The sequence below is a fragment of the Macrotis lagotis genome, chromosome 1, assembly GCF_037893015.1.
Source record: "Macrotis lagotis isolate mMagLag1 chromosome 1, bilby.v1.9.chrom.fasta, whole genome shotgun sequence".
In the NCBI taxonomy this organism is placed as follows: Eukaryota; Metazoa; Chordata; class Mammalia; order Peramelemorphia; family Peramelidae; genus Macrotis; species Macrotis lagotis.
Window position 1 is genome coordinate 50,031,914 of NC_133658.1, and position 26,590 is coordinate 50,058,503.

General features: G+C 42.5%; 1 protein-coding gene across 1 annotated transcript in view; it reads right to left on the minus strand.

Moving 5' to 3' along the window:
• CDH3 (cadherin 3) overlaps positions 1–26,385 on the minus strand; it is a 51,412-nt gene extending 25,027 nt beyond the window's left edge. Inside the window, exons 1-3 of the mRNA XM_074200642.1 lie at positions 26,277–26,385; positions 4,637–4,842; positions 3,130–3,252 (exon numbers count right to left, since the gene is read on the minus strand). Of these exons, the coding sequence (XP_074056743.1) occupies positions 3,130–3,252; positions 4,637–4,780 (267 nt within the window). The 5' untranslated portion in view covers positions 4,781–4,842; positions 26,277–26,385. The remainder of the gene's footprint in view (positions 1–3,129; positions 3,253–4,636; positions 4,843–26,276) is intronic.
• Between the last annotated feature and the right edge of the window lie 205 nt (positions 26,386–26,590).

Consider the following 26,590-nt stretch of genomic DNA (forward strand, 5'->3'; position numbering starts at 1 on the left):
GCTTTCTGTCATATTTGTATTTATGACCAATAAAGATCTTGGACTCTAGGAAGAGATGTTTCTTATCCCTCTATTAGCACATAATCAATTCATCCCCAGCTAGATGGTGTAGTAGATAGAGCACTGGCCCTCAAAGTCAGGACAGGAGTTTGAATACAACCTCAGACATCTTGGGCAAGTCACCTAATCTTGATGGCTTTCCAGGCATTGTGATTCATATCTGACCACTGAACCCAGATGGATCTGGAGGACAAAGTGAGGCTGGTAATCTATCACAGCAACCCCCTTGCTAAAATCCGATTCATGTCATGCATCATGTCATGGCATCATGGTATCACTTCCCTTTTCTTTAACAATGAGAACTAAGGACAAAACATCAATGCATCACCACAAAATATCTTCCAACCAAAACATACTATTCTATGTGTCTCTTGGCTCCTCTATTTCCACTTGGAAATCTTCGATTTCATTAAAGACTCATTTTTTCCCCCTGTAGTATTACATTTAGTTTTGCCATATTTTTATTCTTGATTGTAAGACATCATATCGTTCTCTTTTTGAACTTCCATATTCCAAGTTCTATTCTACTTTATTGTGGCAGATCCTGAATCTCAAATGGCTCCTTGTTACATAAATGCTTTATTTTTGACTGCTTGCATCTTTCTTTTGCTCAGGAAACTATGGGTTTTACCTATGACATTCATTTTAAGTTTTCATTTTGGAGTTTTTTTGAGATGATTAGCTGATTTTTTCCCTATTGCTATTCTCATTCTGCTCATTCTGAAGAGTACCACAAAGTTTTCATTTTTGATTTCGTATAATCTGGTATCCAAGCTTTTTTTTTTTGGGGGGGTCAAGATGTTCATTAAGATAGTCCAATAATTCTTATATTACCTTTCCTTTATGCATTTTCTAAGCTGTTTTTGATATTATAGTTCTTACATTTTTTCTAGCCTCCCTCCCCCATCTTTTAATTTTTTTTAAAATATTTCTTGCCTCATTGACTTGTTTTGTCTTTGGCTCACTCTAATTTTCAAGGCATCCAGGTGAATAAGGTTTCCCACCATCTGATCTCTGGTATCAGTTCTCCTTGTCATTCTTTTCATGCTAATCCATTTTGTATCTTGTTTCATTTCTTCCAGGTAATCCTGATGCTAGCCAATTTTTTTCTCTGAAACTCTACTTGTACTTGCCTTAGGAGTGCTCATTCAAGATTTTCCCTTTTGATCTCTCTCAGTAGAAGGCATTTCTTCATCATGCTTGGTTTTCCTTTGGTTTTGCTGATCTCATTCATCTCAGGATACAGAACAAGTTCCTTTACTTGTATGCCTCAATACCGTAGGTAAGGTCCTGAGTTTGATGGTCCCACTTTCTATAGGAATTGCTCCACCTCGCAACCTGTTGTTGTTTTAGGCCCAGGTTGTCTGATGCTAGATTAGGCTGGAGCTGCCTAAATAATGCCCTTAGCTTTTATCTTCCTGTAGTTCAACATATAGGTGGTCTTGCCCATTCAGACCTTTTCCTCCTGCTTTTCACGGACTCCTGGGCTCTTCCCACAATAGCAGTCCCTCTCCTGTTGTGGGACTTTGCCCAAGTTGAGCTCTTTCTGGGGCCTTTGCACTCATGGGTGGGGTCTAGGATGACTCTCTCCAGTGGACACAAAACTCCTTCCTTCTATTCTGCTTTCTCTACTTAAGGGCTTCCTTCCACATCAACCTGGGCTGATTGGAAGATCCTACAGTTGATCTTACAGCTGATTCTCTTTATTTCTATTTTAACTACTGTAAAGTTTTTCTGGAATGTCTGTGGGGGAGATGGATTTTTCTAGGTCTCAGTATTCCACCATCTTCCCACAAGGACCCTTAGAAGGAAAATCCACAGTTGCTGAGGCAAACCTAAGTGAAGTGACTGGCCTTGGGACATGTGATTAGAAAGACCAAAGACAAGTCCTATTCATTTCTTGCCAAGCACTCCATCCACCAGCCATGACTGCCTTAATAATAGTAATAAAACCATTAATTATCATCATCATTATTATTCACTGAACCTCCCATTTCACTGATACATAGAATTCCTCATAAGAAAACTTCCTCTATAAAAGGAAATTGATAACTATGATGTAATAATTACAAAATGTGGATCGTATCAATGAAACAAGAGAATAGGTTCCATTAGCCTCTGGCAACTATAGAAAGATGTGCCCCTCCTACTTAGCAGAAATGAGAAAGTTGAGAGATGAATAGACTTTCTTGGAACACATGATTAACAGATCAACAGCCTATAGAAATACCTTTTTTTGTTGGCTTTTTTTTGCAAGGCAGTGCAGTTAAATGACTTGCCCAAGGTCACACTGCTAGGTTTTTTTACTAAGTGAGTCCTGATTTGAACTCAGGTCCTCCTGACTCCAGGGTCAGTGCTCTATTCACTGTGCCACTTAGCTGCCCCTAGAAATGTTTTTTGGAACAAAGAGACATCATTTTTCTGAGCCACTACTGAAACAAAACTGCAAAATAAGATTTGAAATGAGATTGAAAATGGGCATACACCAACAGATGGATCTACTGAAACCCTAAATTGTCTCTGTATGGAACCTATGAATGGCCATGATCCAAGAAAGGAATCAGGGGTGAGATTTAGAATGGCTATTCAGGGCTCAAATCATTGCCACCAAAAACTACAGAAGGAAAGTCAAATACAAAGAAGCATTGTTAATACATCACTGCAGATGGTAAAGATTCAGCACCTGCCAAATACCTAGCAGTATGTGAGCTGGTGGCTTAAACGAACCATCAGAATCTCGTCATTTTTCATGGATTGACAGTACTTGCTACAAATATAGACCTCAAGACATCCCAGAGAACTCGACCAGTAAGCCTTATTACAACCAGACCAAATTGCTGCCACAAATCACCTGCACACAACACTGAGCCATAAAAATCCGTGAATGATGTTTTCAGCAGATGTTGCTATAGCAAATCCTCACAATCTCCATCCTACAAGCTACAAAAAGCTTTCTAAATAGACACTTAAGAGGAGATCAAAAACACGTGGAAATGAAGATGAGATTCAGGGAGCAGGTAGTAAGAATAACAGTTACCTCGAGCATCTGCATAGAAAATAGATCCATACCTGGTTCAGTCTCTGGGGAAAAGGACCCTTTCCATTTTCAGAAACAGATATGGGAGGTACAACCCATTCTCTCTTTCGTCTCCGTAGACTATGTCTGGATGAAGACTTCAGTGATTGCCTCTCCTAAGAGGAGGGACAAAGATTCTTTATTATAGTAGACATGAAAATAGCTGGCATACACACACACACACACACACACACACACACACCTCCCTAGATGGGAGACAAAGACACGGCTCATGGCAAGGATTGCCCCCCAAAAAAATACCCAGACAATGAACACCTCAGTTCTTTCTCCAAAAAATTCAAGGTTTGTTCTGAAGGCTATTAGTCATTCCATTTATTCTCAATACTTTCAAGAGGTAGGTAAAGAGGGATCAGAAACATTATCCTCATTTTACAAAAGGGTATCTGTATCCTGCCATTCTATGTTCTAAGGTCCCCATATCTCTCATTCCCCACTCCCCCAACCCCACCCAGCTCTGACATTCTCCAAGGTCCCTTCTAGCTCTGACATGCTCTCTCTTAAGATCACTCCCAGCTTTGACAGGGACCTAGAAGATCCACAATTACTTGCATAATGACCCTTTCTAGTCATTTAACCCAAATTTTCCTCAGTTTCTTCATCTACTAAATGGAGTTCAAATAAGATAATAAGTACTGTATAAATGCTAGTTAGTAGTGGTGGTGGTGGTGGTGGTGGTGATGGTAGTAGTAATATGAGGGAGAGTGAGCTTAAAAACTGTAAGAGTGTTTGGAAGGCATCTGGACCCAGAAAACAGGGAGACCATCACCCCCCCAAATGCCCAACTAGAGGTCAACTTCCTAAACAAGATTTGGCTTCTAGGAGGGGATTCTGGGCTCCTGGGCCAAATCATTCCAATCATCTTGGCCACAGACTCAGTTTTCTAGTAAGATGGATGAAGCCCAAGGGATCAACTAAGTCCAATTCCTCAGAGACATAAGGGGTTCTGACCTGAAATTTTCTGGATAACAATAAACCCAAAGGTCAAGGAGCAGGAAGAGGGAATAGAGAAAAAACTGAAAGTTTTGCTTGCCTGTTTGTTCAGCTACAGGGGAAAGCTCTGTCTGGATATCTGGTTAATCTTAATAAGTATTATTAGCAGAGAACTTCCTTAGGGTTTGCAAAGTGCTATGATAATAATAGGTAACATTTATATAGTGCTTACTATGTGTTAGAAACTGTGTTACACACTTTGAAAATGTTATCTCATTAGAGCCTCACAACAACCCTGGGAAGGTAAGTACAATTATCCTCATTTTACAGACTGAGGCAGGAAGAAGTTAAGTGACTTGCCCAGGGTCCCATAGCTAGTAAATGCCTAATTTGAACTCAGGTCTTCTTGGCCCCAGGTCTAGCCTTCTAGCTAATGTTCCATCTTGCCACTTTTCCCACTCGCCCATCTTGCTAAGAGCCAAACAAGAGTTCAGACACACACACACCATACAACTCAAATACTAGCTCTAAAGAGAGTGCTCCTATTACCTCATCAGAAGGTTCCTGCTTTCTCATTACTGTCACAGTGACGGAGGATTCCCGGCCCCTTGAGTCTCTGGCATAGATGGAGAAGGTCCTCCTGTCCTGCAAGGACACTGGATGTTTCACCAGGATTGCTCCGTCATGCCTCATGGTGAAATGGTCATCTGTACTAAGCAGCTCCAGTACTCGTCCAGGACACCTGATCAATGCCACTGAGAAAGGAAGGAGAAGAGGGATGTCAGGGAAGGGGGGATTCCAAAGGAAATCCAAAAAAATCCAGACTGTCAGAAATAAACTTGGAAGAAAAATATTTTTTAAAAAATATTTTATTTATTTGTTTTTAACTACACGCAATGGTAGTTTTTTACCAGTCTTTTTTTTTTTACAAGATTTTGAGCTTTACAATTTTTCTCCCTCCCCCCCCACAGAAAGCAATTTGATATAAGCTCTATACTTATAATCTTACTAAACATAGACTGATATTGAACATGTGAGAGAAGAATCAGATACAAACAGAAGAAAGGAAACATAATAGAGAAAAAAGAGATAATACATAAGACAACTTTTAAAAATTGAAGATGATATTTGGTCTTCATTCAAACTCCATGGTTCCTTCACTGGATATGGATGGTATTTTCCATCACAAGTCTTTTAAAATTATGTCTGCTTATTGCGCTGCTGATAGGAACAAATCCATCATGACAATCATGACCCCTGTTGCTGTTAATGTGATCTGCTCATTTCACTCAGCATAAGAAAAATAGCCTCCCTCAAACTCCACAGACTCAACCACTGATAAAGCTAAGAAAAGTTTTTATTTATGTTCTTAAAATTGGGTGTCACAAAAAGGAGGGACACCCTCACAGCTTGGAAGAGTGAATCTTTTAACCCTGCTTCTGACTGCAAAGTCCCTTCCCTCCCACTACTCACTGGATAGACAGAAAGGAGTTTACATTTTTCTAGTGCACCTAATACATTTCTCCTTGATACGTCCCTCCTCCCCGATCATACATTGCAGGTTTATTAATTGAAGTAGTTGCAACCCTAGGGGTGTGTTGGATAATATTCATAACCTTATTAAGTATGTGTGGTTACTGATGCAGCTGCTCTAATCTATATTTAACCTAAGAACTGTCCTTCACCAGCTGCTTCTATCTACTCACTAGAATATTTCTAAACATTACTCTCCCTGTATCTTACTCTTGTCTCTTCCTGTCTGGGTCAGCCCGACTCCCCCTTCTTGTGCTCATCACTCAGATTCTACCTACTCTTTCTGTGGAGACTAAAGTTAACTCTTTCATTTATTTCTCAAATAACAACTTTGCTATTGCCATATGTTGGATAAACCTACCACCAACATATCAAAACTGACATGACGTGAGTTCACAATTTCACATATAATCCTCTTTTTTGGACCGAAATCTCCTATTTATGGATTAGGTTCATAGTCAAAAAAAGAAAATATAAAAACAAATGAGAAAAAAGAAAAAGTGAGTTCTTCAACTTAACCCTCATACCTATGCAGAGTCTTAACTAGGGTAAAACAAAGAAGTCAGATTTAGAATATATTGGAAGGACCCAGCACTTGTCTTGGCATCAAGGCCCAAGTTTGGGTCCTGGTTCCAACACTTACTTCAGGGCACCTCTGTTTCCTCATCTGTAAAATGGGGATATCTACCCTCAGGGCTTTGTAAAACTCATTTCTTCTAATTTAACAAACCTAATCCCAGTTTTTCATCGCCACGACTCCACCCCACACTTCCTCGTTCTCCCAAGTCCCACCCTTGTTTATTCAAAGCATCCTCTGCCTTTGTTCCCATTTACTGCTACTGAATAAAGCTAGGAAAAACACCCTAAAACCTTGCTGACTGGGTCCAAATTTATATTACACAATCTCCTGACTCCAGGGCCGGTGCTCTATTCACCGTGCCTCCTAGCTGCCCTATGTTACACAGTCTCAACAGGGCCATCACCATAAGGAGCAAGACATTCCTTTAATGCTTCCTTCATTGACTTGCCATCTTACTCACACCTTTTCATCCCTCCTTAAACCTCTAATGGCTTTCCATACCCCAATCCTCGAAATTGAGAACCTTGACTCACATTTCACTGAAAAAAACCTAAGACCTTTTACTGTGAATTCCCTCAACTCCTATCACAGGTGCTTTCTGTCAATATCTCATTGTCACTTATTTCCATTTTTCTCAGTGGGATTGCCCCTTCTATCTACTTTCATTCATCTATTGTCTGGCTGTTTTTTCAATTGTCTGAAAATACCCACGTCTCCCAGATTTGTAAAACCTCCTCACTCCATCCATCCACCCCTTTAGCTGTGGTCCATGTCTCTCCTCTTTCTGGCGGAATTACTTGAGAAGGCTGTCTGTAGAAGGCTTCACTTCCTTTCTTTACATCTGCTTTAACTCCATACATGACTGAAGCTGCTCTCCAAAGGTTTTCTCTTTCTCTCTTGATTGCCAAACTCTAATATCAGCCTGTCTTTCCTTTTGTCTTCCTTTCTAACTATCCCTGGTGCCCCTTTTCTCAATTTTCATTCTTCTCAACCTCTCTGCAGTCTTTGACACTCTTGATCATCCTCTTTTGGGAAAAATCTCTTCTCTTTAGGTTTTCTGGACATCCTCTTGCCTATCTGACCATCCTTTCTCAGTCTCCTTCTAACAGATCTTTATCCATGTTACATCTGTTAACCATGGGTGTTCCTTAAGGCTCTCTCCTGGGCCCCCTTCTTTTCTCTTATTTCACTTGGTGATCTAATCAGTTCCCTTGGATTCAATTATCATCAATTACCATCTCTAAGCAAATGATTTTCAGGTCTGTTTTTTCAGCACAAATCTCTCACCTAACTCTAGACTTAACACCTCCAACTGCCTAATGGATACCTGGAACAGGATACTTCATAAACATTTTGAATTCAACGTGTCCAAAACTGAACTCATTATCTTTCCCCAAAATTTTACAAATTTCCCCTATTATAGTTGAGGGCACCAACATCTTCTCAGTCACCCAGGTTTGAAATTAAGGTGTTTTCCTTAATTCAACTCACCTGATTCCCACCACATTCATTCTGTTGCCAAATTCTATCAATTTTACCTTCATTATACCTTGTCTGTATGTCCTTTCTTTCTTCTGAGAAATCACCACTCTAATAGTGACCACAAGACTAGACCACTGCAATAGTGTTTGACTGGTCTCCATGACTCAAATCCTTCCCCACTCTAATCCAATTTGCCCATCTACCAAATAGATCTTCCTTAAGGAACAGATCTGACCACATCAAGCCTATGTTTGGTAAGCTCCTGTGGCTCCCAAGAGTGATCTAATGACTTTGAGAGCCCTCTGGAACCTAGTGCTTTCTGAGCCTTCCCAGTCTTCTTATTTCTTATTCACTACCATCCACTCTGGGATCCATAGACTCCTTGCTATTCTGTTCCCCAAACAAGCCATATCTCCCATTTCTAAGCATTCCCTGGCTATCTTCACTGCCAGAAATGGTCTTCCTCTTGGCTTGCTTCAGATCTCAGGCAACATCCCACAGGATGCAGGAAACCTTTCTTGGTTGGTTGTCCGGCACTGCTAATGCGTGTCCTGACATTACTTTTCATTCATATGCTATACATAGTTTTTTTCCATGTTGTCTCCCCCATTAAAATGTGAACTTCCTGAGAAAAGGGACTTTCTTTGCATCCCCAGTAGCTGGACAGTGCCTGGCCCTTAAGAAATCCTTGTTGGTCAACTGATTTGCAAGGACATAGAAACATAAATTGTTCCTACCCAGTCAGGATCATTAAACACCAAAAAAAGTCAAAAGCTACAAAAGTCTTCCAATTCCTACTCTATTTATAGGGTTTCATTTAAGCAAGGTAATTTCCATTAAAATCTTCAATTACCTCATTCTGGCAAGAAGATGCTCTAGGTTTCTCAAGGGCTATGCCAGGACAAGTTCTGGCAAGTTCTACCAAACTGGGAAGACTCTAGAGGGGGGCCTGGCAATGCCTATTGGCAGGGGACCAACCTAGCTAAATTTGGGGAAAGGCTTGCCACCAGGTCAGCACAGGATAATGAATTTCTTGGCTGAAGCAACTCATGAGGATTGGTGGAGGGAACATTTCTATTGCAAAGATCACAGATCTTTGAATAGAGGAGGAAACTGTTAAAAAACGATCTGCCTAAAATCATTTCGCTCAAATTAACTTGCTGAAGAGTAGTTAAGAATTCCTGGCAAATTCAGATGGGGAGGGTGAAGGGGGCCAACTAAGAGGACAGCACATTCTGGATTCAGTGAAATGGGAGAGAGAGTCACCACTGTGATAAGAGTCCTGAGGGTGGCAGCTTAAGTGGAATAGTTTGGTACTTAGGAAAGAAATGTTCTCCCTGCCTCTATGAGATCCCTGAACCAAAGCCTCAGTCATCCCACCTTAGTTATAGCTCTACAACCTAGCTAGTGATTGAACATAGAATTCAGGTCTCTTTCTTCTCTCCTCAGACTGTTTGCAATGTGTCTTGATGCCCTTATTTAGTACTTTAGGACTTTAGTCCAGGTTACTTTCTCCATTCTTAAAACAATCTCTTTTTAAAATAATGCTTTGACCCTGGCCATTTGCAGAGAATATATAATTGACTTAAAATATGCTTCCAATCTTCTGGGATATTGACCTTATCAAGTCTCCTAGCAGGAAGTTAGTGGATTAACCAACTTTTATAGGCAGCAGATCCCTAGACACCTATAGTTTCAGGCAGCTGAGTAAATCAAGTAATTAATCAAAATGCACTGTGGATTACAAAAAAAAAAAGAAATAAAAATATTCTAGGGGGAGCAGACCAACAGGTAAATAATGAGATAAATTTATCTGCAGAGTAGATGGCTGCTAACCTTAGAGTAGAAGACCCTAACAGCTAGGAGAGCAAAAAGAATCCATGGAATAGAGCAGATCCCAACCCAGCCTCTTCGGGGAAATCTTGTCATTCTCAGGCTGAGTGAGGCAATAGATATGAATTGCTAGGACCCATTGCCACAGACCCGGTTCAGGTAAGGTAAAGGTTTTCTCAACAGAAAAATTATAGCATCACTGGACAACTACCAGCCCAGACAACTGTTCTAGGAATCCACAGGGCAGAAGTGGTTAGGTGCTGTGGTAGAGAAGTGATAGTGGGAGGGAGGGGTGATTGGCCTCCTTCCTTCTTGCAAGCCAAGCGCATTCAAAACTTGAGCATCCTGTTCTCTCATTTCTAATTACCATCCACCTAGGCTCTTTCAAGAGCTGGAATATTTTATCCTCAAGGATATTTAACAGTAGAAGCAGCAGGTGCTTAATAAATGGTCCCTCCAGTCATTTGACACTAAATAGGGACTACTGGTCTACGTCTATGGAGCCACAGAGAACCTGAAGCACAGGAATGGTTTACGGGGTTACTTCTAGAATTTTAGGGCAATAGGAAACACAACCAGGACTGTGAATCAGCTTTTTGGTCTGATCCTTCCCAAAAAGGCCAGTCCCAGGGGAGGGCCAAAGGGTGCCAGAGCAGATGGGGGAGGGAAGCAGTGCCGCTGCCGTGGTAGCCCTACCCAGGATGTTTGCTCAGACACTTGTATGAACAAGAACCACTTGCCTGAAGGCCAATCACTGAGTCACGGGTAAGGCAGTCTGATGGTAAACCCCAAGCCTCAGGGGCAGTTTTACTACCCTTTAAGCCAGTTCCATTTCCTGTCATCTGATTGCATCATTCCTTTCAACATAAAATTGATCTGAATTCCACCTTTATCATCACTCATCCCTCTTCTCCCACTAGTCAGTGATGTAACGCCACTAAATGAGCTGAATTTCTATTTCCACCAACAGCCCTGGGCAAAAACAAGTCCAGTCAGCCTGGGCAGACCTCAGCTAAGTCTTGGGGGCTGAGTTCTGCCTCCTGCTTCTGTCCCCCCACCCACCCAGAGATAACCAGTTTTTTACCAAGCGAGGGACCAGGGTGAGATCTCAGGGAGTCGATGCAGGAATGTTTGATTACTGAAATGTGGGAAAGCACAGCGAACATCCCACTGCTGAGCCCAAGGTACCAATGTGACCTTGGGCAAGTCAATCAACAAGCAGTGAGGATCCTCCTCCTACAAGCCGGATTCTAGGCTAACTCTGGAGATAAAAGCAAAAAAAAGTCCCTGCCATCAAAAAGCTCATATTCTAAATGGAGAAACCATATACATATGTGTATATACATCATGCCTAGGCATCATCCTAACTGCTTAACAAATATCTAACATGACCTGACAAGAATTCTAGAATTATTAAATATTAGGACGCCTCGGTATTCCAATCCATAAAGTGGAGATAAAAGAACTTGCCCTGGGCAGCTAAGTGGTGCAGTGGAGAGAGCACTGGCCCTGAAGTCAGAAGGACTGAGTTCAAATCTGATCTCAGATACTGATTAGCTGTGTGATCCTGGGCAACTCACTTAACTCCCATTGCTTCTGGAAAACAAGGAAGGAATGAGGATTTACCCTATATATTTCACTGGACTGTTATAAGGTTCTGGGTCTGGAGTCATGAAGATCTGAGTTCAAATCCTTCCTCAGCCACCACTAGCTATATGTCTATGGACAAATCATTTAAATTCTATAAACCTCAGTTTGCTTGTCTGTAAAATGATGGGGTTGGACTTGGTGACTTCCATTGGTCCCTCCCAGTCCCAAATCCATGATCCTCTGAAAAGAAAACATAGAATTTAGAGGTAGTAGATGAAAAGTTCAAAGCACTGCACAAACGTAGGTTGGTTGGCATTAGGGGCTTCATGACCCGAGACTCGAATGTTTCAACTACTTCTTAAAACTCTTGGGTGGGCTTGCCAGACAAAGTACTCTATCCAGATAAGAAGCAAAGTCCCAGGAACTTTAAAGTCTCTGGATGGTTTTCAGAGTTCCCCTCTAAATAATACAGACTTCCCTTCACTCCTTGGGTTAATTTGGCCCCACAACCTGAATAGAAGCCATGAATACAACTCAGGCAAGAAGACACAGATCCCTGGAGGAAAAAGGCCCCAAGGAAGTGCCAAGCCCCATGAGTTTATCAGGACTGAAAGCCAGGAGGCAAGACCTCACCCAAACTCTCTGCTCTAGGGCAATTTATTTTTTATTCTGGCATGATGCAAACACCTCCACTGCTCCCTCTAGGGAGGTCAGGAACTTGGCCAGTCTGGGATTCTGGGCACAGCATTTCCTGTCTCCAAGCCTCTATTTTCTTAGCTAGAATATGGGCATACTCAACTTTCCTAGGGGGAAGAAGGAAGGAAAGGAAATGATGTTTCTTGTGACAAACAGGTCAGCAGGAAGGGACTAAGAGAGCATCTGAGCCAACTCATTTTACAGAATGGTAACCAGAGATTGGGAGGGATTAAGTAAAGGTCACTCAGACAGTTGTCATCTAGGTCCTTGGTTTCCAAGTCTTTCCATTATAACCCATAGGGTGAAATTCAGCAAAGCCTTGAATATTTAAGGAAGAATAATTGCCACAAAGGGGAACCAAAGCTTCCTTTCATAGGAGAGCTCACATCTACACAGGCCCTTTCCATCCATCTCTCAGCCTCACAACAATCCTGTGAGAAAAGAAAGGTAATTATCTTAATTTTGCAATTAGGGAAACTGAGTCCTGAGAAGGCGTTATTCCCCAAAGTCACTCTGATATTAAGCGTCCTAGGTAAGATTTGAACTTATGGCTTCTTGACTTTAAGTCCATTGCTCCATAACCATTCTGCTAGGATGTTTAGGTAGCTCCTAGGAGGGGCCTATCAAGTGAGCAAACAGATCTACTCCAACACAAGAGGTACTGGGGGGGGGGGGCAGCTAGGTGGTGCAGTGGATAGATCACCAGCCCTGGAGTCAGGAGGAACTGAGTTCAAATAGGGCCTCAGACACTTATTAATTGCCTAGCTGTGTGACCTTGGGCAAGTCACTCTTAACTCCATTGCCTTAAATAAAATTTAAGGAGCCGATAGGTGGCACAATGGATAAAGCACCAGCCCTGGAGTCAGGAGCACCTAGGTTCAAATCCCATCTCAGACACTTAATAATTACCTAGCTGTGTGGCCTTGGGCAAGCCACTTAACCCCATTTGCCTTGCAAAAAACCTAAAAAATAAATAACTAAAATTTAAAAAGATGTATTGGGGGTGGGAGGGAAGGGATGGAAAGAGACTAAGGACTAAATTGAGAGGGGGATCTTAGCATTTCTTCTGCATTAAAATTGAATCACTAGAAAAGTCAGTTGAGTTAACCCACAGGAAAATGGGAGAAAGAGGAAAGGCAGTTCTCTGGGAAGATCCTTTTCTCTCCAGAGTGGCATCCCCAGGGCACATCCCTTACTACTGTTCTTCCCTGGTACCCAGAGAGCTGGGTCATCCCTCTTGTTCCCTGATGGGGACAAGACAGCAACCGAAGACACCAAACCACGTAATTCGTAAGCCCATTGAGATTTCCAGGCAGAGTTGGGCCTGGCCTTTATGGGACTGCTGCTGTCTCCTCCCTCTATTTCAAGGCTATTAACTGCCTCTTCTACTATGAGAGGCCCACAGTCTGCAGCTCCACCTTTTTCTGATTATTAAGACTGAGGAACCAGAGCCATTCTTTAGGTACCTGAATGTTTAAATTACCCAGATTCGGCCTGTTGTATAAGGATGAGCAGGAGACAGGGAAGGGGTGTCAAAGGATTTGAATTCTAGACTCACTAGTTATGTGACTTGATTTCACTTCTTTGAATTTGTAGGATTCAGAGCTCAAAAAAGCTTAGAGACTATCTATTTTACAGACAAAGACATTGAGACCTAGAGAAGTAAATTATCTTTCCCCAGTTCATCCAGGGATGAGAGACAGGAGCCAAATCCCATCATTTATCATCTTCCTATCACAGACCACTAGTCTGTAAAATGAGGGGAATTGGTACTTCGTGTTGAAAAGGTGGGGGACTATGGCTCTGGAATGCTGCATATTTTGTTAGACGAAGTCAATTTTATCCATCAGTTTTGTTTAACCTTTTTTTCTTTGAAATAAAGGAAGACTACTGGAGGGACTTTGGGAGATGTGGAGAAGGATACAGAAATAACTTCATAAAAACAAGAGACCAACAATGAAATTTGAAAAAAAAAATGAAGGGGTGATATCCTAGATTCTCTCCAGTTTTAAAATCTGTACTGGCTTTTGTTCAGCACATTATTAAGGGATAGGAGAGTTCCATGATGAGAGCCTCATTGCCCACATGCGGGGTTGGCAGGCCTTTGAAATGAAATGCATGCAGTGGAAAAAAACAAGCCTGGCTTTTAAAAGTTGGTTACTCATGATTGTACATGTAAAACCTATAGCTGACGACTCGCTGAACTGGGGAGGGGGGAAGGGAGGGAAGCAGAAAAATGTGGAACTCAAAACCTTACAAAAAGATGAATGATGAAAACTGTCTTTGCATGTCACTAGAAAAAATAAATTGGTTACTTCCTTTTTGTACTTTTCTTAACCATTGTGATGGCATTTGGGGGAAGAAAGAAGGCAGTGGGGAGGGGTGTAGTACAAAAGGGAGAAATCTGGGAAGAGAAAAGAGCATGGAAAGAAGTGGAAAGGTGAGAAAAAGTCAGATCTAGTTCATGGATAGAACCTGTCCATCCACACTTTGTCCACTTTTCCACTTGGGCCGAGCCCCCTGGTCTCCAGACCTTTGCTCTCCCGATTTTCTCTGCTGCAAAGGCTTAGGAAGTTTTTTTTCTCTTAATCGTCTGCGTAGGATGGGCCACAGACTGAAGGGGGTTTTTGCCCTCCTGCCTGAAGAAACAAGATGAGACCCGTCTTGTCTGAGGCCAGCCCAGAGAAGTAAGTTTGGAAACACTGGCCAAGATTTAAGGAGTCTACCTTGGACAAGACTGAAGCTCACAGAAGCAGACAACACAGTTCTGAAACCTCTCTTCCTTCCCCATTTGCCGCCCACTTCCCAGGACCACTATTTTCTTGATAATTATGAATAATAGGACTTTGTAACCAAGACAGCCTTATTTGTATATTTTAGTATTTACTATGTCATGATATTATGAGAGACAACAAAATTCCTTTGAACCCCAGCCCCAACCTCAACCTACCTAATATGCCAGATTTCATAGAAATATACATTGATCGCCTAGATTTTTCCCTATTAGTCCCTAAATCTGGGGATTGAGAGAAGCTATGATTAGACATTAATATTAATAACTAACGTTGATATAGTGCTTACGGTTTGCAAAGGGATTGACATATTTTTTGAACTTCTAACAAACCTATGAGGTAGAAACTCTTGTGAGTTCCATTTTACAGATGAGGAGCTTGAGATCGAACGATTAATCTGTCAGTAAAGGAGGACCCGAGTCTCCCTGATTCAGAATCCAGTGTAATAAGAGGTTGGCATGGACCCTGAGGGAACCTGCCAGTCCCGTGCCCCACTGAATTTTCAGGATGGTGCTTTTGTTGACCGGACATAGGACACTTAGGGGAAATGAGGCTTGCAGAAATTTAGTATGTGGGGAACACCAGAGCAGAATGGTTGGACAGGTCTAGAGGGGTTGAAGGAATCCTCAAGTCTTTGTCATAGACAAGTTCTAGAAACTTCTGTCACCCACCTCTGAGACTGAAGTGGCAGGGGACAATGCAAGTCCAATCCAGAAAAGCCAAAGTGAGTTTTCCCCTAGAGGGAGGGGCAAGGTGTGCAGGCTGAGTAATGAGGATAGGATCCAACCCAAAGAACCCCAAAAGCTTCATAAGGGAAATATGCTGCAGAAATACCAGCTACTCAATGTTACCGGAAGTCCATGGAATAAGGGCTGCTCCCTGACTCCTGGGGTCATTTTCTAGGGGCTCAGATACAAGCCTCTTCATGTTTCTTTTAATAAGGCAGTAAGTCTTTGGAGTTTAGCTTTACAAAGGGAGTTGATGGCAACACCCTAGGGGGTGCAGTGGGGGAGGAGTGGGAAGAAGAACCCAGATTCTGGGGGAGTTGGGGAGTGGCACCAGAATCTCTGACATCAGAGCATCAATAACAAGAGCTCACATTTCTCTAAACTTTCCTAAAGCTCAGGTCTGACCCCGGGATCCCCACCCAATAGTCAACCAATTCAATAAACCTATTAATAATAGTTAACATTTATATAGAGCTTACCATGTTCCAGGCCCTGGGAATACAAAGAGGAGAAACAACTCCAGAGAGTTCTGGTTACCACCTCCCATTGAAATCCAAGGGCAATCAATGCCCTTCATAAGCCCAGTCCTTCCCTTTCTTATTGGGAGCTCCCTTAGGGAAGAGATCTGGGTTTATCATTTTTTTTCCCTTTGGGGAGGGATGCCTTTCTTTTCTTTTCTATTCTTTTTCCTTTTTTTTTGTGGGGCAATGGGGTTAAATGACTTGCCCAAGGTCACACAGTAAGTGTCAAGTATCTGAGACTGAATTTGAACTCAGGTCCAAGGCTTGGTGCTCCATCCATTGAGCCACCTAATTGCCCCTGAGAGGTGAGGTGCCTTTCTTGGTACTCTCAGTACTTACCACAGGACCTGGTGAGACAATTTTATGGTTGACAATGTAGTTTCTTCACACTAAACAGCCCTGTTCAACTAAATAGAGGGGGAGGATATAGAAGAATTATCACCTCCATTTTACAGATAAAGCACTTTGCCAAGGGGCACCCATCTTGAAAGTGGTGAAAGCCAGGAAACAAACAGGGATGTTTTTGGAGGGGCTTAGAAATCAGAAAGACCAGAATTCAAATCCTCCTTCAGATACTTCATAATTCTAGGCAAGTCACCTCACCTGTCTGCCTCAATTTATTCATGTGTCAAAATGGCAATAATACCCTTCAAGGTCATTGTGAAGATCAAAGGAGATAATTATAAACTGCTTAGCCCAGTGGAAGTGCTGTGTGATTCTAGTTCGTGTTATTATTGGAGTTCAAGTCCCATCCTGGATGCTGGATGTTGAAGTGGAATCCTGAATGCCTCAGTTTCCCTCATTTATAAAAATGGTGGCCTTTAAAGTTCCTTCCAGCCCTAATCGACAATCTTATGATAGAGTCATTGTGCAAGTGACCAAAATGATTATCATTTATATAATTAGGGTAAAATATAGAAAATGATATAACAAATATATGCAATATTTACAATATATGTAAATGCTAAAATATTTCCTATAAAATCATATACTAAAGGGAAATTATATACTATAATTTTATAATAATAATTATATATTATAATATATAAAATTATAATATTGGTCACATGATAACCAAGTTTACCACTTCCTTAGTTTAAAACATTTTCCCCCTAGGAACAAGATCTTAATTTCCTCAGGAGGGTACACCTAGAAACAGATTTGGCTAAAGCCGACCCTACCAGCTATTAAAAGTAGCCATCAAACTCCATGGAGTTGCATCTGTTATTCCGAGCATAGGGGTTTGATTCTTCATTTGTTTAATACAGAATTCCAAGCACCTCTAGCTGGATTGCAAATCCAAAGCATCAGGGACTTTGTGCCCTAGTGGCTGCCCTATTAGGCCCGGCCTGATAGACAATCCATGAGTAAAATGAATGGTACAAAGACGATGAACTTGCCTCAGGTTCCTGGGTACCCAGGCTCCCACACCTTCACTAGAATTCTGTTCCTTCTCTCAAATGTTAGCAAGAACTCTCTCAATGTCCTTGAATAACGGGGAGGGGGAGGTGGGAAGGAACCTTGGACTTACATTCCAGCACCGCTCTGGAGGAATAGATATTGGCAGGGATGACAAATGCAAGTTTAAATTAGTTGTCAAACCCGTGGGATCCAGCCTCAACTCCAGGCCAGTTACTCTTCTCACCCTTCCCTACCCCCTTCCTCCCCAGGTACTACCATAAGCCCCAGGTTAATAGCCGTTGACCCCATCTCCCCGGCAATCTGATCCCTGTGGCTGATGGTTCCCAAGATAAGCACAAAATGGTTGTAGCCCCCCCCCCCCCAGCCCCATCCCCAGGTCCAAGAAACTGGAATGCAGGGGCTTTCAAGCCTTAAGTGGAAGGGATGTGATGGGAATCAGGGGGCCAAGGAGGGCTAGAATTTCAAGCCAAAAGTTAACCATTTCCGACCTTTTAGAATAGTCTCACCTTCTCAGGCCTAGCTTTGGAGGAAGAACAGACTTGGGTTTCATTCCCCCCCAACTCCCCTTCTAGTCTCCAAAGATCCCTAGTGTGTCTCAATATTTGACATAAACAAGACCAACCATTCTTACATAAAATTAGTTAACCTCAATAACCTTGGTTTCCTCAATTGTAAAATGAGGGAAGTTGGACTCCATGGCATCTCAGATCCTTTCCCCCTTGAAACTCAGAGCTGGAAGCAACTGAGGTTGTAGGACTGGCACCAGAGTCTTTGATGGGCATCTCTGCTCCCTTTGGTAGGTGACTAATGGGAGGAAGAGGAGAAAAGAAAACACCAATCTGGAGTGAAGGACAAGTCAGTGGGTGAGTATAGAGAAAAGGCAACAGCCAAGCCAGCCTGGGACAATTAAAGCAGTTTAGTGCTATTAAAGACCTTAAAAGATGGTATAGGAAAAGCATATAACTGCAGGAAACCAGTTTAATCTTCCCACTTGTCCAAACTGCAAAGCTATTGACTTCGAAGCTCTAGCTGTTAGTGGCCAGGAACAATCCAAAGTAAAAAATGGATTCTTGTATTTAAAATCTAAATTCAAATGCTAAAGTTCCCCTGAGAATATCTAATGGGAGATGCATTCTCATTCTTTCTATTTGTGTCACGGAATCTGAAGATCTCAGGGTCACATTTTGAAATACATGAAATAAAATACATCATATTACAAAGGAAATCAATCACACTGAAAGTTTTCAAAATTTGAAGGAAAAAACTCATAGACCCTAGGTTAAAATCCCCTGATCTAATCTAATTCTGTTTCACAAATAAGGAAACTGAGAGCCAGGAAAATGAATTGGTCTGTCTGCCCAGGTCAGTGAGCTGGATTTTGTTCTAGAATCTAGGCCTTTGGAATCTATTCTGTACCAGGTTGTCTAAGTCATCTTTAGCGGAGAGGCCCCAGTTCCAATACCAGGAAAAGTTATGGCCAACAGCCTCTTCCCATTTGGACACCAAGGAACACAAGACACCAGAACATTAAAGTAGGTCTTTTCCCCCCCAATTACTGTGGTCAAGTGAAAGAACAGTGACCTTCCCAGAAACACTAGCTAAAACACCCTTTTCTTCAGAGAACATCTCACTTAGGGAAAAAAAAATATTTTCTCTGAAAAGAAATAACCAAGACCTCTTGAAAATGAGAATTGCTTTTCTTCTTTAGGGAAAGTCCGAGGACATCTTATTGTCCAGTAATAGTTAAGTTCTCCCAAAGACAAGGTGGCATCTTTAGAAGTAAACAAGGACCTGAACACACACCCTTGGGGAGAGGCGGTTAGGATAGAGACAGGCTTGATCAGAATATTTTGTAGAATTGGGGAAAAAAAAGTAAATCCTCCGCAATCAGAATAGAGGCAGAAACCCTGAAACTACTTCTTAGCATATGGCCCTGGGCCAGGAGGCACATAGAAAAAAAACATTAAAAATTCATCCTTTGCTATTCAGACCGCAGCTCTCTGAATGGAGACAATTTGTCCTCAGAACCAAATATTCTGAAATGGAATAATGTTAGAGAAAAAACACTCCCTGCCTCCCCTTCTTCCTTATATGTCTCTTACAATAACAACCAACATTGTGTTACAATTTTTAAACGTCTTCCTTATGTATCTCTTACAATAACAACCAACATTTTGTTACGATTTTTAAACATCTTTCTTATATATCTCTTATGATAACCAATATTGTGTAACAATTTTTAAATATCAGAGAAAAAACATTCCCTGCCTCCCCTTCTTCCTTATATGTCTCTTACAATAACAACCAACATTGTGTTACAATTTTTAAACATCTTTCTTATATATCTCTTATAATAACAAACAGCATTGTGTTACAATTTTTAAAGTTTGCCAAATGCTTTCACTACAGTCTCTTATTTATACCTCAAAATCTGGCTAGTTGGTAAGTAGCAGAGAGGTATCATTAGCTCCTTAGAGGTTCCAAAAGGGCAAGCAACTTGTGCAGTTACATAGCTGGTAAAATGTTCAAAAGGGGATTTAAAGTTAGGTCTCCCGGGCGGCTAGGTGGCCTAGTGGATAGAGCATAAGCCCTGGAATCAGGAGTACCTGAGTTCCAATAAGCCTCAGACACTTCATAATTACCTAGCTGTGTGGCCTTGGGCAAGCCACTTAACCCCATTTGTCTTGCCAAAAAAAACCTAAAAAAAAAAAATAATAAAGTCAGGTCTTCCTAGAGTGCTAGAGCTCATTGACTTGGATCAAAAATAAAATCTTTGGAATTCAAAATTTAAAAAAAATGTAAAAATTATTTTTACATGTAATTTGGAAAAATACAATAAAAAAAGAATAACAAATATTCCTTAAATAGAATTGGGATTTAGGGTACCAATTCAGTGATTAAAAACACAAGCATAATCTAAGGACACACTTCAATGGGGAATCTGTACATTATCCACTATACCATATGGATAATCTTTTAGGTAGGCTCCTACTCAGCTCCCAGGTTCAGAAGTTCTGGAGAAACTCCTTCCTTTCTTTCCCAATGGGAAACAAAGGGCACCCAGGACTCGGTAGCCTAGAAACAGGAAACCCTGCCATGGGTCGGGGAAAGGAGACCAGAGGTTTGGGACTTGTTCCCAGAGGCACCAATCTCATGATGAGACAGGAAAGAGTTTACAGCAATCAACAGCTGTGCTGCTGAAAAGCCATGGCAAAGCTACAGAACAATACCTTCTAAGGTGTGGTCTCCTCCATGGCAGATTTATGGGGCTCCATGTTACTCATGTTAAAAATTCAAACTGAGCAGCAAATGCATCTTGAAGCCATCCAACAGTGGAAGGCAGACTCCCTATTTCAGGGGACTTTGGAAGAACCACTCGGAAGCTCTCTTTCTGTTCTTAGGACTGGAGCTCTCTGGCCAACAGTCATCTTCAATGATAATGCACAAACCTGATGCTGGCCGGCCAGCCAGGACTGGAGCCACAATTCAGCCACATCGATAAAAGGCTCTTTTTTTATTTAACTGTCATTATGAAGAATTTCCCTGGGGTTACTCTTTGTCTTGGTGAGATAATATTTTGAGTTTTGAGTCTATCAAAAGTCATTACTCAGAGTACTGATTCATATCAGCTTTCCTCTTTTTGGCTATATATATATATATATATATATATATATATATATATATAAATATAGCACGGGTCACCACTAAAAGTCTACCTTAGCCTACCAGAATTCACTGCTTTCATTGCCCTCAGTTCCCCTATGAGTTCCCTTAGAGATGTGGGGAAACTCAACTTCATCAACTAAATCTAAGTAACTAATAGTACTTTAAAAGGGACCAGTTTAATTTAGTGTATTATAAACCACAGGAATGGGTAGTTTTACTTGGACCCTAGTTCTACCCCTCATTCTGAGTAGAATCTAGAACTTCCAACCCCATCTTCTGCTCAGGAAGGTTTTTTATTTATCTATTCATTCATACTTAGGAAGAGTATTTATTTATTTATCTATTCATTCATACATACTTAGGAAGATTATAATTATTCCTCATCTGAGAATTGCATAATCAGGAAGAGACTCTCTACTTAGTTGAAAAAAATATTCCCCCCCCACACCAGCCTGCTTTCTTCCTTCCCAACACAAATGCAAACACCTTGCATTCCAGGCTTTCTTCCTTTCCCAGAGTCTATCTTCAGAAAAAAGATAAAAACATTCAAACTAGGTTGTCAATGACTGATGCTAACCTCAGACTTCATTTGTTTGGTTTTCAAAAATGCAGTGAGCCAAGCCCCTTGCAGGGGGTCCCAAGATCAAGTTTCATAATAATGATAAGACCTCAATTGACTATTAAAATAAATCCTCCTATCCCTTATGGGCAATGCCATCCATATCCAGAGGGGGGGAAAAACAAACAGACCACAGAATCTGAATGAATACTATGTTCACTTTTTAAAAACTTTTCTTATCTTTCTCTTTCCTTATTCATGGTTTTCTTTCTTTCCTCATAGTCCTAATTCTTACACAAAATAACTAATATGTAAATATGTTAAACACAAATGTATAAATACAACTTCTACCAGACTGTTAGGCACCAAGGGGAGGGAGAGGGAAGGAAGGGGTGGTAGAAAAATGTGGAACTTAAACTCCCAAATTTAATACAGAAGCAAATATGAAAATTTAGTTATCCCCTCTATTAAGGCAGACATTAGAGATCTGAAAAAATATCTAAAATGATACGATTACTCTCACTAAATTCTGATGGAGAATATAGTCATTTTTATTTATACTAACATTTAATAGCTTTATTTTTGCAATTTTAAAATAAATAGATCTTTTAAAATTTTATGTTTTATTTTCCAATAAAGTAAATAAATAATGATCTAACCCACATAAACAAAAGCTCTTTGGGGTCATCAATAATTTTTAAGAGTTTAAAGAAATGCTGACATCTTAACATTTGAGAACCACTGCTTTAACAGGACAAAACTTAAGGGCATAGAATCTTTTAATTTAAAAAGTTCAGAGATCTGTAAACAGGCTAGTGGAAGAAGGTCTTCCTAGTCTTCCAAGCATAGGATTTGGAACACGAAGACTTTAGCAATCACCTAACTCTTTGAATTTTAATTTCTAAGTCCTGACTTTTGGCTTCTGGGGGGTGGGGCAGGGGAGAGAAGAGAAGAGAAAATTTGGGGGAAGGGAAGCTTGGGGGAAGATAAAAAAAAAAAACCCCAGGATCACAGCCATTAAAGGACTTGGAAAAATTAAAAAAAAAAACATACAAATGCAAGGTATTATTAGCCTAGAGAAGGCTTTTAGTTTAATTTGGGGAACAAAGGTGGCATGTGTAGCCTCCAGGCTTCCAGGAACCAAAGAATTTATTCTAACTGGCTAGAAGGGTAACAGGTGAGCTTTTCAGAGCCAAATTGGGAACTCATGCTTTCTGGGTGCTTCCATAATCACTTTAAACTAGCAATAGGCTGTCCTAAGAGTGGGTCCATGTATAATTAACATGGGTATAGAACGGAGGTGAGCAGAGTTCTGAGTATATGACCTTGGGAAAGTCACTTCTCTCAGGGCTTCATTTCCCCTTAATGGTGAGATGACAAATGGATCAGTAATGAAAAGGATCTCCATCAAGGCTCTCCACCTTGTGCTACCATAGTCTAATAAATAGAGTATACCACACTTGACCCCAGAAAGACTTGTTTCTACTTCTATGATCATGAAGTTACTTAACATGAGTTTCAAGGAAATCCTAAAGACTTCTCTAGTAAGAAATAGATGCAGAGATCCTTAGTTTATTTATATTCCTACTGTAGGATTAAGGGCTCTCATAAAAAACAAAAATCCTTAGAATCCTATTCTGTTAATCAAATAAGCAAATGATCCCAAAGTCGTCTTGTTTTTTCCCAAAATGATCCCTATTCTTTCTTCCTCAAAAAGGTTAGAATATAGCCAGTTTTCAGTTTGGTTGGGGCAAAGCTGTTCCTAAAATCACCCAGAATTCCATCAGAACCAACCAGGAGGAGGGGAAGGAAAGTCCAGGACAGGTCTTTTGTTTTATTGCAAAGCTGTTTTCCTCGCAGCTGGTAGCCATTTCACCAATGTAAACCAGACAATTAAGAATACTGTATTTCCTCAGCAGGTATGGGATTATTGGGAGGCTCTCTCCAACACAACCTCTCCCTCTCTCAGCCAACAGATATTCCCCTAGACCCTACTCCCACCACAGCCCCAAACCTCAAATTGTAGGAGGTGACAGTTATCCAAATCCTTCCTGTTAGTGAATACTGAAGATAAGGCAAGGAGATAAAAGCATGACTTCCACTAGGAGACTCCAGGCCTCTCTGGGACTTCTATAGACAAGAAAAAAAGGGGAAAAAAAAAAGGACCCAATCTGCAGTTCTGAACAGGATTTGGCAAAGCCTTAGACTGGTTAGCAATAAAGCTTCCATGGGGAGCCGGAATTTGATTTGGGACGTTGCCCAAGTTAACATTTTACAGGTTGGCGTGGTTACAGTTTGTTAGCCCGCCAGTAATAAGCCTGCACTCAAGAATTCAAAGTTTATGAGGCATGGCCTCTTAATGCCTTTCCTCTGGACCCCACAGCAGAGGGTTTAGGGAACTTTTCTAGCAAGGGTGTTAATTGTTCTGACAATCTGCTAAGTTATTTAGGGAAAGGCTTGAAAAGACTCAGAAAAGCTTGCAGTTGGATATTTAGAAAACAAAGGATATATTCATTCTGGTTTCTCCTACATTGGGCACCCACAAAGACCAATCATATTTGTCTTGCCAGAGGCATCGGGGTATCTGAAACCAGCTTTGCCACTGGATGACCTTGATCGACTTTGATTCTCTTGTTTGGACCTTGGGTTCCTCCTCAGTAAAATGGGAACAGGCTCTGCCACGCCACCTCAACCTATCTCAGAACTGTTATGGGAGAAGCATTTGGTAAACCTTCAAGTCTTTGGGGTTTTTTTGCAAGGCAATTGGGTTAAGTGACTCTCCCAAGGTCACTCAGCTAAGTATTAAGTGTCTGAGGTCACATTTGAACTCAGGTCCTCCTGACTCCAAGATTGCCCCCTAAACTTTCAAGGAACTGCATAAGAAGGTTTCTAAGGTCATATTTTCTTCCCCAACTTTTTGGAACCTAGGATAATCTTTAGGAAAACCCTATGCAAATTGTTTCTCAGGAACAAGGACCTGGAAGAGGCAGACAGAAATACTCAAGGTAATGTGTTGTAAAATCAAGTTGGAATCAATTGGAGGTGAGTTGAAATCCCAGCTGTGTAATCTGCTACTCCTATGATCTTGGTCACGTCACCAACTCAGAGGTTTGGTTCTATGTTAAATGCCGCATTTGGACCAGAGATAAGCAAGGAAGTTGGTTGGGGCAGCTAGGGGGTCAAGCAGATACAGGACTGGTCCTGGAGCTGGGAGGACCTGAGTTCAAATCTAGACTCAGACACTTAATAATAATTACCTAGTTGTATTACTTTGGGCAAGTCACTTAGCCCCACTGCCTAGCAAAAGAACCCAAAAAACAAACAAAAAAGTAAGTTGGACTAGAAAAACCCTAAGTTCCATTTGAAATTTAACACGACCACAGATTTGATTGTGTCCAAAAGAAGAAGCGGACACCATACATCCAAGCCAGAAGCAAGTCCCTCTGAACTCTTAATCCATGGCTACAGATATGACTAGGTCCAACAGAAGCTGACACCATAAATGCAAACCAGAATCGAGTCCCTCTGAGCTCTACGTCAATGACTACAGATTTGACTAGGTCCAAAAGAAGAAGCTGACACCATAAATGCAAACCAGAAGCAACAACAACTTTGGAGGTTTCCGCCTCTCCCTGGTTCTCAGCACCAGGGCTGACCTCCCCTCCTCCACAAGTGTTCTGCCGCCCCCCAAATCCAGCTTTGTACTAGGTAAGGGTGAGCCAGTGATTACTGGGAGATCAGAAGTGGTCTTTGATCTCCAGTTCTTTACATGAAGCACTCATGCCAGGCAAGCCCTCCCCAGATCCCTTCCAGAGTCTTCGCTATTTACATAGCACGACAAACTCCAGCCTCTGGAGGGGTCTGCGGGGTAACTGCTCTCCCCAGAGCCAGAGAGGGGTGTCCTATTGCACAAGTTTCCAGGGATGGCTTTGGGTGAGAGAAGCCACTCCAGCAAGAGGAGGGTTAAAAGTGCATTCCAGCTGCTGGGGAGGAGGGGGTGCCGCGAGCAGAAACAGACCTCCTCTGTTTCCAACACAATGCACATTTCACAAAGCCCCGGCCCCCATTTGGGGCAATTAGGAGCCTAGGAGGGGAGCCTGGCTGTGCTCATCTCCACACCTGCACTTTGGGCCTGCGCCCGCCCCTGGAGGCTGCGAAAGGAATGTTGGGCAGAGCAGCCCCAGCCAGACCCCGAGGGCGAGGCAAAGATAAACCGTTTCCTCTCCCGAGGATCAAAGCCCAAGGAGGTTCAGTTCAGGCCCACTGGGGGCTGTCCTGGGCCAGAGCCAATGCTTGGGAAGTGGGGGGCTGGGGGAGGGGGCAGCCCTTTGGCAGGGGCACTTTACATGGGAAGCGGGGTGGCTGCCCGGAGGGGGTCCCCTCATTGGGGAACAGAAGAGGAGGGTCCCCGGGGTGCAGCGGTCAGAGCCAGGGGCCCCCTCTATCCGGCTCCCACCCCCCACTACCCGGGAGGGGTACTCGGGGGGGGGCCGAGCCTCATTTTCACCCACGTCCGCCTCTTACTCCGAGCCCCCCCTTCCCCCCTTCTTCCCGCCCTCAGCCTAGAGGGCAGGAAGGGGCTGACAGCAGCCTCCTCCCAGGGGCGGAGTCCCGGGAGCTTTGTCCCGAGCCAGGGAGAAGAGCCTACCCGAGTTCTTCCCGGACCCCCCACCCCCTGGGGCACCTGGGCTAGGTGTGGAGGAGGGCCCATTCACCCCCCATTCCGGACTGTGTCCGGGAAGGGCCGCTCCCGTCTGGGTGCGCATGGGGAGCGGGGGGCGACTTACCTTGCCCCAGCTCCTGGCCTGGCGCCAGCCCCGACTGTTCCACAGCGAAGGTGACCTCCGGCTCCCCGAAGCCCTCCCGGCACGGCTCGGACTCCGCGCGAAGAAGCCCACACGACTGGGGGGAGAGCAGAAATCAGAGCCCGAGCCGGGCTCCCCCAAACTCTGCTCATCTGCTACCCCCCTTCTCTTCCCTTCACCTAGATCCCCGAGGTTCCCGCTTCCTTGGCCCCCTAGGGCTGGGGAGCCCCCACCCCAGCCTCGCTCCTACACCTGCTGCCGAAGGCGCCCCGAGGGGGCCCCCGAGCAGCGCTGCC